The 11,614-nt window shown below is 35.9% G+C and overlaps 1 protein-coding gene across 3 annotated transcripts; it reads left to right on the plus strand.

The window, feature by feature from the left end:
* The first annotated feature begins 3,154 nt into the window (after window positions 1–3,154).
* On the plus strand, window positions 3,155–11,241 carry LOC121329565 (spermatogenesis-associated protein 7-like). 3 transcript variants are annotated; one of them, XM_041275209.1, is made up of 13 exons: window positions 3,155–3,371; window positions 3,830–3,889; window positions 4,061–4,134; window positions 4,493–4,585; window positions 4,748–4,795; window positions 5,696–5,829; window positions 6,862–7,253; window positions 7,498–7,564; window positions 7,821–7,945; window positions 8,474–8,524; window positions 8,785–8,862; window positions 9,335–9,392; window positions 10,154–11,241. In XM_041275209.1, the coding sequence occupies exons 4-13, from the start codon at window positions 4,525–4,527 to the stop codon at window positions 10,688–10,690; spliced, it is 1,551 nt and encodes a 516-aa protein (XP_041131143.1). In that variant the 5' UTR covers window positions 3,155–3,371; window positions 3,830–3,889; window positions 4,061–4,134; window positions 4,493–4,524; the 3' UTR covers window positions 10,691–11,241. The 3 variants fall into 3 exon arrangements, with proteins under 3 accessions (XP_041131143.1, XP_041131142.1, XP_041131144.1); XM_041275208.1 differs by having other exon boundaries at window positions 3,156–3,371; window positions 6,760–7,253; XM_041275210.1 differs by lacking the exons at window positions 3,155–3,371; window positions 3,830–3,889; window positions 4,061–4,134 and having other exon boundaries at window positions 4,565–4,585; window positions 5,700–5,829; window positions 6,760–7,253.
* The last annotated feature ends 373 nt before the right edge of the window (window positions 11,242–11,614 follow it).

An 11,614-nucleotide genomic window follows, 5' to 3' on the forward strand; every position in this document is an offset into this window, starting at 1 on the left:
ACAGCCATCCACACAGCAGCCATCAACACAATCCACACAGCAATCAACACAGCCATCCATACAGCCATCAACACAGCAATCCACACAGCAATCCACACAGCAATCCACACAGCAATCCACACAGCCATCCACACAGCCATCCACACAGCAATCCACACAGCAATCCACACAGCAATCCACACAGCAATCCACACAGCCATCAACACAGCAATCCACACAGCCATCAACACAGCAATCCATACAGCCATCCACACAGCAATCCAGCCATCCACACAGCAATCCACACAGCAATCCACACAGCAATCCACACAGCAATCCACACAGCAATCCACACAGCAATCCACACAGCAATCCACACAGCCATCAACACAGCAATCCACACAGCAATCCACACAGCAATCCACACAGCAATCCACACAGCAATCCACACAGCAATCCACACAGCCATCCACACAGCCATCAACACAGCAATCCACACAGCCATCCACACAGCAATCCACACAGCCATCAACACAGCAATCCACACAGCCATCAACACAGCAATCCACACAGCCATCAACACAGCAATCCATACAGCCATCAACACAGCAATCCACACAGCCATCCACACAGCAATCCACACAGCCATCAACACAGCAATCCACACAGCCATCAACACAGCAATCAATCCATACAGCCATCAACACATCCACACAGCAATCCATACAGCAATCCACACAGCCATCCACACAGCCATCAACACAGCAATCCATACAGCCATCCACACAGCAATCCACACAGCCATCAACACAGCAATCCACACAGCCATCAACACAGCAATCCACACAGCACAACACAGCAATCCACACAGCCATCAACACAGCAATCCACACAGCCATCAACACAGCAATCCACACAGCCATCAACACAGCAATCCACACAGCCATCAACACAGCAATCCACACAGCAATCCACACAGCCATCCACACAGCCATCAACAGCCATCCACACAGCAGCCATCAACACAGCAATCCACACAGCCATCCACACAGCAATCCACACAGCCATCCACACAGCAATCCACACAGCCATCCACACAGCCATCAACACAGCAATCCATACAGCCATCCACACAGCCATCAACACAGCCATCCATACAGCCATCCACACAAGTAAATGTGATGTATTTCAAATAATGAAGAACCATATGCTTCCCTTAGATTTTTTTTTTTACTTCTGCTGACTACATCGTATTTACTTCATATTTCAAAATATTTACTTTTGTTTACTCATTAGATGTATTAGATATTGAATGTCTGGAGGATTCTCCACATTGCATGTCTCAAAAGCCCATAGTGATTATCCATAAGAGGGATGAATGGGAGGGGGTAATGGAAGGATTGTGTGGTACAGACAGTAACAATAGTGCATATCCACACTGTGTGGTGGCTTTGAGGTGCCAACCACATTTGCTTTAAACTTCAGTTTGGAAAATACTTTTTTTGTTTTGTTTTAATAAAATAAAGAAAATTATTTATTTCTTTTATTCAGTATAATATATAAAGATATATTATATATATATCTATATATATATATGTGTGTGTGTGTGTGTGTGTGTGTGTGTGTGTGTGTATATGTATGTGTGTGTATATATATATATATATATATATATATATATATATATAGATAGATAGATAGATAGATAGATAGATAGATAGATAGATAGATAGATAGATAGATAGATAGATAGATAGATAGATAGATATACACTGTCACATACATATTACATATTTAGTTTTTAAATATTTCCTCTATTGCTGTTTTTCAGTAAGTGTATTTGGTTAAAGTAAGCTTAAAAATTATACTAGAAAACCCCTAGCAGGACCATCTTTATCTTAATTCCTTTACAGCTTCTCTGGAATACATTACATTTTGGTCGCATGTGTCTATTGTATTTGCTACCACATCGCAGGGTGCTGCAGTCAGTATTCTTTTTAAGGAGAGAAAGCCTATATCCGATTCCAAGATGTGAACATGGACTGCATTTTAATAAAGCTGCCTTTGCAGTAAGGTTACAACAACAGAAGACGAAGTGGATGTGCTTTCGTCCTTTTAAGAAAAAACACACGGTTGAATTTGTAAGTTCGTTGAAAGTACTATACTGTGAAACAAGCAAATGTATCATAAAAAGACATCACAGAACCCAACGTTGTTCTACAGCTAGGATCTACTGTTTCAGCAGGGCACGCTTCAGGACCATGGAAAGTCGTTTAACAATGTATGTTACCCTGGAAACCTTTTGTTACTCACCAGATCCGAACATACGTATTAAAATAAAATACCAATAACCAAAACAGATTTTTTTTTTTTCATTCCTGCACACTGAGCATTTACAAACAGGAAAGCAATCGAGCGTACGTAGTGGCAGAGCAATACATGCACTTATCGTCGTGTGGAAGCAGGAAAGCAGCCTTAATGCGTTCTGAGGCGAAGGAAGGAGCGTGCTGTTAGTATGACAACCCTCTGGGGGGGGACAGCGGTAGTACCCGCAGACATGGTTATCACGACATTATCATCGACCATCTGCTATATTTCTAGAAGGCACTGAAGTATTTAACATAATAACTTTGGGAAATCAAATTTTCCCGTCTTTATTTCAGCAGTGAATTATACAAAATGTTATGTATTTTGTTTTATGCATTTTTAAAAATTTGTATTTATTTATTGTCTCGTCTGTTATATTTGAAATTGCATCGCACTGTGGCGCTTTTTTTTTTTCACGGGGTCTGAACATTGATTTTCTTAAGTGCTCTTGGGTTAGATCAGCTAAAAGCATAGCCTACAGACACATATAGATAGCGTTGCGTCATCCCGAGTTATGGGCTTGCATGTTAAAAAGTGTTACTGCATTGATAGTGAGAGTAGATGTTAAGGTCCGCTGCTTGATCCAGGTTTCGATGCAGAAGCAAAAACCCTTTAAAGTAGGGCTACCCTATGAAAGGGATGCCTTGTGGTTAACTTGGGAAACTCCCCCCTCCCTTGTGGCCAAGGAAACATCTTCCCTTTCGCGTACCGATTGGAATTCACAAAGTCACACGATACAGAGCACGCCTCTTTTTTCTACCTCGCCCGTCCCCGCACCACAAACTAATGACGTAAATAGTACGTGTTCGTTATGAAGACTGACGGTATGGCGTGTGCTTAGCAACCTCCATGGCGACGAGGAAGATGTGGGTTGTTTTGTGTGTTGGTTGTGGGTCACAGTGTCAGGACAACCAAAAAACGGGAAGTACAGTTGTTGAATAGAGGCTATTCATACAAACAAATATCTCGCTGAAATAACAGACGGAGCATGGGATACACTGAAATAAATAATATGGATAAAGGGAAAGGTAGGCTCACAAACACGTAATTTATTGCTGTGAGGGTCATGGGAATATATACATATAGATATAGGTAGATAGATAACATCAGATGTTATTATTGTAACGTAAATTAAATGCCAGTGAGGTACCTCCGTTAACATTTGGTAGATTATAAACAACAAAAAAAAATCACATTGAAAGTAAAAGGGCTGCAACTTTAACTCATTGGCAAAGCTTGTTTTAAACATTTTTGATGCTTCTGTGGCGGACCCTAAGATTCCTTTTAGTACGGTACTATTTAAACATGAAGACCTTTATGAGACAAACTGCAAATAGCGGAGTAGGAAGAGAGCAAAGACCAGTGCCATAATTATATTCTCTCTTTAAAAACAGTTTTGTAAGAGTGTTTGAGCTGTATAACTTTACTCTGGATATGGCAGCACTTTATACAACAAAACAAAACTCTGTTACATTTTTTGTTATAGGGTCCAGTATGTTCAGTAGTTCATTAATTCAAGTAAAACATTCATCTGAACAAATTGAAGGTAACACTTTTTTTTTTTTTTTAATGTTACAAAAAATACAAAGTTTAGTCAGTTGTAGGTAAAATTTGTTTTTTTTAAATTCTGATTCTTAGGTTATGGGCATTTGTTGTATGTGTCTGGGGAAGGTTTGACTTGCCAGTTGGCTAATTGCGTTAATTGTTTCTGTTTCAGTTCAAATTTAAGGTGTACATGTGGTGTAAGTAAATCAGGCTGGCATAGACTACTCTCCACACCAACCATATACAGTAAGAGAATACAACAAATGAAATTGTTTAACTTATCATCTTTTTCTTTTGAAACACTGAACATGAATACAGATTTAGTAATAGTTGCTTCCTGCTTGATTATCACTTTCCACTCCTTTTTTCTATAATATCAGACATACAGTTTATGCTGTTATGTCAAAGAAGAAAGAAAGAAAAAAGCATGATCAGTACATTTAGTATGGAGTACTTGTTTTTATAATCTTATTTTAAATCAATGAAAAATGCATTTGAATATGAATGTACCTGCATTGTGTTGTATACAATGATGTGGCTGTAAAATGTATTTATAGTTTCCCAACTCACCCATTTACCCCCAAATCTGTGTATTTTATTTTAGCTTACTGTATTGGATAGCCCAGCAGATCAGACATGCAGTACTTGGTCCAAGACCATATGTCTGCCCATTATAAGAAAGTAATCTCTGCCAAAGGTAAGAAATTAAAGTTAATAGAATATATCTAAACTAATATTGTATTCAAATTGCAACTGGAAACCTTGAGTATTACGTACAAGAAAACTGATATGATTTACTTTAAATGTAACATTTTGACAGCCTATTCAAATTAATTTGATTTTTTCTTTCTAATTTCAGCTTCGGTGGACAATTCAGTGCCCAAAAGTTTGCTAACCAGCATTAAATGTAGGTATAGTGTCTTCTTAATTACAGTTGACAATATTGTATTTAAAAACATATGTCATTTCATTTTGTCAATAAAACATACACACCTACTTTTTGTTTATATTGTAGATAGAACACCTTATAAAAAACAATGCTCGATTATTCCTTCGACGTGTCAGCTAGGTCTTTCTTGAGGTTAGATGAATAGCAATGTGTTTAACAGTAGTTATATCCTGTATTGTTAATTTATGAAAGTCTATAGTGAATTCTGTATCACACTGTCAACTTCTAGTGATGCCCATGAATAAATTGAGCTTTTTTGGGGCGTTATACAGTAATGGGATTCTGCTCTGAGCATTGTTAAGAATTTGCTTGGGCTTCATGATATCAAATTGGGAATCATCATTTATTTTGATTAATTGAGCTCTGTACAGAAAAGGTCTTTTAAGTCAACTTGCAAGAGGCAAGAACACCATGATGTCATTCTGGAAAATGCTGTAATTAAAGAAATGTTATTGCTTTCAAATTCAGTAATCCTATAGAAGCTGAACCCAGGTTTTATTTAAGGAAAATCAGTTGCAGTGGGCATTACCTGCTTGACAATTGGACGAGTCAAGAACAACATTATTGGCTGCTATATATACTTTTTATGTTACAAATGCTTTATTTATGACATAATGGGGTTCATTTGAAAGATTTAATCCACTCTTGACTGTGAGGAGGCTGCTTGTTTTTTGTAAAGCTTCTGCTGTTGGCCTTGGTATTCTTTACTTGAAGTGCATTGTGGTTCCTCATATTGGTCTTGTATGCTAATGTGTGAAAGTACACATACAAAGCAAGTACAGTTTTTGATTATAAATCACTGAGTGAAGCTATTTCAAACTGGTAATAATGATTTGTTTTGTGATTTTGTTTTTGAAGACAGTGACCAACAGCGAAGGGAAAAGATGAAAAAGGAGGTAGACAGGTTTAAGAGGGGAGTTCTAGCTGCCAGATCATCAGCACGAGAGAGCTGCAGAAGTAATGGCAGACATTCTTCTGCTGAAACTGTTAAGGTATTTTTGATTTGGTGTTTTATTATTTCCTTATAAATTATATTACACAGATGCCTGCCAGAGCAATTTTAACACCTTTGCTAGAAAACTTTCAGTGGCTGCTGTAGCCAGGACAGGACCACAGACAACAAATGCACTGTTTAATATCTTTTAGTACCTGAAGAACCTTGGCCATTAAAACAGTTGAGGATCTGTCACACAGTTTTTGCCAAGTGTCTCTAAGATCATAATTTCATTCCTGTTGTTGTTATGAAATTACCTGCGGGATGGTTCCCTGTCATATTTATTACCTGAAGGCTAAATATTGATATCAAGATGAGAAACCAGCATACTTTGTTTCACAAGGGTATTGTGTTCATCAGTTTGGGCAGTGTGTTCACTTTCTCTATAACCTGGTAAAGACAGCATTTTTTATTTGCTTGTCTGGATGCAGTACCAAGTTATTTAAAATGAGTGTAAGGCCTGCTCATCAGCAACACTGTGTCCTTGTACACTACATTTAAACCACTTATGATTGGTGTAGTGATGATGCTGTATTGTATTGTAGCCAGGCTCCTATCGTCTAACATTGGTAAAGAACTTGCTTGTACATTGCGTCACCCCTGCCTTTTCTGTTTTCTTAGCACTAAGCCTGATACTATAATTGTGCTTTTGTATTATATAAAATATTTTGCTTTGATACTTGTAAAGTAAATCATTTATTGCAGGTAAAACAGTGGAGACAATCTTTTTATATGCAACTTTAACATGTGCAATATAGTATTCATTTTTATTAGTAGTGCTTCTGTGATTTTATCAACTTTTATTTGCAGTACAATAAATATAGGGAATGCTGTACAGTATACTGCATTTGGTAATCCTGCAAGAAAAGTTCCATATTTAAGAATTATCTTTCTTTTTTTTTTTTTTTTTTTCTTTTTTTTTAAATAGAATAGCATGCCAATGCAAGATAATGGTGTTGAGGAGTCTTGTCCTTATTCTGAAAGCAGACCAGCTTCATCACCAAGATTTGTAATCTCTCCCCATTCAAAGGCACATCCGTCTGTGAATGACAACACCAGAGAAAATGCTCAGAAGATCTACTACCGCTCTTGCTCAGATTTAACTTATAGAAGCTCCACTGCTAAAAGGCAGCGTTCTGTGTACAGTTCGTGTGGCAGCGTTTTAAAAAATCAGACTACTGGTAGGTCATTTCAAGATCCAAAGCAGAAAACCTACAGTGGAGATCTTTTAGAAAAGCATTCTCATAATTTCAAAGAAGAACAGCTCTTCACCCCAAGAACTTTGAAAAAGGACAACAAATCATTTTTGTCACAGTACAGGTACTATACGCCTCCCAAAAGGAAACCAGAAAAAGATAAAACAAGAGTAAACCAGCAGGCCAAGATAATGATAAACCAGGATACACAAACTGATCAGGAAAGGTAAATACAAATCATTTCTGTAATTTGTTTATTTTCTTTCAGTTGTGTAAGAGACCAATATCCTAAAATTGTATACTGTACCAAGGAGTTATTAACATGAGAATGAACATCTGTTTACTTTGGCACAACTTGCATTAGCCTTGTCAGATCTCTGTGTACATCAAAGTTGGTCACTGCGAATGAATATTCTGCTATTCTGTGTATACTTGTACATAGCTTTAAAATTGTTTGTTTTCCCTTTTAGCTGTGAAGCAGGCAATGCTTCACGAGACAAAAAGCATTTAACTGAAGCAGAGTGGGTTCTGCAACAGGTCAGTAACATTATTCTAACTCTGCCGTTTGAAAGCTTTTTGGAGGTAAATGGTAACAAAAAATGTGATGGATTAAATCATGAAGTTTTCTGATCGCTTGAATGTTAGATACTTCGGTTTGTATAAAAAAAAAAAAAAAAAAACTTTTTTTTTTAAACTTTTGACAACAAACCTTAATTCAAACAAGAGTATTTGTCCCTTTATCATTATAGAAGAGTTCAGAAACGCCTGTCTCCTTGTGCCTTGTGTCACACAGGCTGATTATACTGAACATATATGGTCTGATAAAGCAGATGCTGGCGAAAATTCAGGATATGGTTTTCATAGAAAAGAACGGAAGAGCAGTTTGGAAAATACTGATCACATGTACACTTTCTCAAGGTAAGTCTTGAAAGTCAAAAAAACAATGGCTAAGTGTCTGTTATTGGCTTGTTTTAATGCTGAAGGGAACACTTTGGGAACCATCAGCCTTGTGTAGAATAGATGAAGATTTTTTTCTTAGTCTGTTTACAAGCATCACGGAAGAGAGAATAATTTTACCTAGCTATGTCTGCTTTTTTATTCTTCTAAATAAAGTGAACACCCCTTCAACATCTAAATATACAGAGTAATATTGTAATGACTCAGATGAGCACAGTGTGACTCTCAGGGAAATAATTACATGGGACATACTGGAACACAACAGGGTTATTTATAACTAAATGCAAATAAATGTGCAGCATTCCTGATGAAATAATAATAATGTTCTGTGGAGTGGTTTAGTTTTTTTTTTCTTTGTGGCAGAACAGCTGTTCATTTAACTAGTTATCTCATATACCTGCTTTAATGCTAATGTGCTGTATTGTATAGCTTCTGGTATTATATATTTAACAAAATTAAATAAATACAACAAAACATTTTCTCCATCAGATTGACACCGGATAGAATGAAGTCTCCAACTATGAGGAAAGTCCAAGCAGAGTGAGTTTAATATGCATGTAGTGTCTGTTCAGTTTACAGGAGTGCTAACCAAGTTGTGCTTCAAACTCTGCAAAGTTGCAATCATACTATGTGATCTACTGCAAAGATACCAGGATGCAGTTGCAGATCCTGAATTAAACAAAAGAAAAAAACAAGAGAAGTAAAATATTCTGAGCACAAATAAAGGGGGACCAGGGGTCCTGGTTTGTCATGGAATTGCACCAGCATGCACTAAAGTGTTTTTTTTTTTCACCATACAGAGAAGAGGAGTTGAGGTACCTTAAATTTATTGCAGACATAACGAATGAGATCTTGACAATGGGATTGTATTCTAACAGGTATGTTCAGTTTCTGCAGCATTGTTTTAAATTTAAGATTAACTCTTTTGATAAAGTAGGCAGATAAAAATGCTTACATGTATAAACTCTTGTCCTTTACCAATTTATGCTCACACATTTACAGATGATTTCAATGGCCCTTGCACTACCTAGTTCTGATTGGGGTGTGTAAAACTAGGACTAGTCCTCAATCTTAAACTTACCCAACATACTAGTCGTAAAACGTGAGTTGAAAATGTTCAAATCTCGTGATAAGGATTCCCTGTAACCCTTTGTTTGTATATGAAATAACAAGGCAGATAATATCACAGTAAAGTTGTATACTTTTTTTTTTTTTTAATCCACAAAAATTTTAAACAGCCATTGACCTGTGAATGTTACATAATACACCTGGATAAACTGTGCTGATGATTAAAGTTTAATGTTCAGCATCTAACATTTCACAACTAAAGCAAATGTCTTATCCCCCTAGGGTTTTAGAGTGTGTATTTCAGCGGCATGTAGAACAGAATAAACATCGACTAGACAAGGTAAGAACATTGCAGATTTATGTATCCTGAATACAGTGCTTTTTATGATGTTTACAACTAATGACTGCAACATTTGAGTTTATTACATTTTTCTTATAGGATAACACATTTGAGATTTAACGGCTTGTGGGGACAAAAAACAGGCTAGCCAATTAAATAAATAATATGCAAACTCAACCCCAAATGGCTTAAAAATGTCTTGTGTGAACAGGGATTTGATTTATTTAACAGTTAAGATAAAGGCCAAAATAGGGTTATATGCACAGTACATTGAATTTAAAAAGTGTTGTGTTTGTGGTATTTTATTACTTTTGAAGGAATGGCAAAAAAAACATTTTGATACCACTCGCTGTGATGCATTCTGTTGTTTTTGTTTTTCTAAAATGAAAACAAAGTAGATGTTAGAGTAAGTAGTGGAGTTCCTAAAAATATAGCTTTACGTGTCCCCACGTGTTCTTACTGTTTAACTGTTTAAAAAAAATACAAACTTAACATGGTGGTAAAAACTAGTACATATTGTAGATTATGTGCATTTATCTAATTTTATAATATTAAGTTACAAAAAACTAAAACAATATTTGTAAATGTTAAATTAATATTTTAATTTAGATTAGTTATATTAATCGGGCATTTAGGTACTCAAACTAACAACATTGAGGGATGGGGGAAAGAAGTATTTTATCACTAAAATGACATAATTTAAGTGGGTGGTTGAATACACTTTTAGCTATTGCTTGTATTAATCTTTCCTTTTTTTACAGGATAAAATGTGCCACCTGCTGGATGTGCTTAGAGATGATCTTGGATGCAGTTTTGATGATAAATATTTAAGGCTGACTGAAAGCAATCCATTATTTGGGCACAGGGAGGCAACCTATTTGCACTCTGAAAATCTGAAGTTGAACGGAGATGACACAAGGAAAAGCACAGAAAGTGCTTATGTGTTGGGTGAAGATTTGTTGAATGGTGTAATATCTAATCATTCATGTACTTCACTATGTACAGAACATGGGTATCCTACTCCTTTTCCAGAATACCAACAACAAGAAGTTGAGGGTTTGGAAGAAGAGCCACAGGTTGGGACTCACAAAAGAATAAGTAGCAACTTCACGATTGTGGATCTTGCTCCCAATACTGAAAATGAAGTAGATGGAGGATCAAAGGACGTGGAGGATCTTGGAAAGAGTTTAGCAGAATCCTTGCTTGTTTCTTATCAAAATGAACCTTGTGAGATTCTAGAGGAGTCCTGTAAAAGAGATTCAAAATCAGATTGTAACATTAGTGATGAAGACTTTTGATGCTGTCAGACTCCTTCTGTGACTGAGTTACTTTTGTTATTGTGTTCAGGTTAATGCAAATGAAAGAGATTCAGTCACTTAAAGGGTAATATTAATATTCAGTCTGAATCGTTTACATACTGCTTTAAACTGTTATATGTTTTATTGGAAATTACATTCTGTTTTATTATGACATAAAGCTTGAAACTAGTGTTTACAACTGTTAAATAAGTATTTTCTTGGAATTAATAAAGATACTGTTATAATTTAAGGATGGGAGAATCTGTTGACATGTAGATGGTGGAAGTACAAAGTTCACATATCTGAATGTAGTTTATGTATGTTTATTTATCTTCCATCATTAGAAAAATGTTTACTGTTTCCAATTATTGTTATGCTTCAGCGGCATGGCACCAAAAATATTTATATATATTTGGTTTGAAGAATTGAATAATCTATCAAGCTAAGGCATATTTATAGGTGTAGTAGTAAAGACAAATACAATATACAACAGTAAGAATTCAAGAGGTAGCAACATTTAATGGGGAGGATAGTTTGAAAGAAGAATATATTTTTTATTTATTTATTTTCTTTTACATGGCAGGACTAAATATGCTGGCCAAAACTTAGGGTAACTGAATCACTTCTGGTGTCTCTTAATCTTGTATGTAATCCTGTTGGAGGAATAGACACTGCCAAACCAAGCAAGGCTGAATGCAGACTGAATCAAGACTTTTTAAACTTTGAAAATCATATTTATAAAAAGGCTATTCATTTTAAAATTATATTATATTTCAGTTTGATTCAGATTTATATTTGACCCCTACCTCTATTTATGCGTCTTTTGTTTTCGAGTAATTCAGTGGTTTGCTGATTTTTTTTTTTTCGTTGAATATTTCTGAGGCTGAACTATATGTTGGCAACAGTATTCCAAGTTAGACAAAG

This window comes from Polyodon spathula, chromosome 17 (genome assembly GCF_017654505.1).
Source record: "Polyodon spathula isolate WHYD16114869_AA chromosome 17, ASM1765450v1, whole genome shotgun sequence".
Classification (NCBI taxonomy): Eukaryota; Metazoa; Chordata; class Actinopteri; order Acipenseriformes; family Polyodontidae; genus Polyodon; species Polyodon spathula.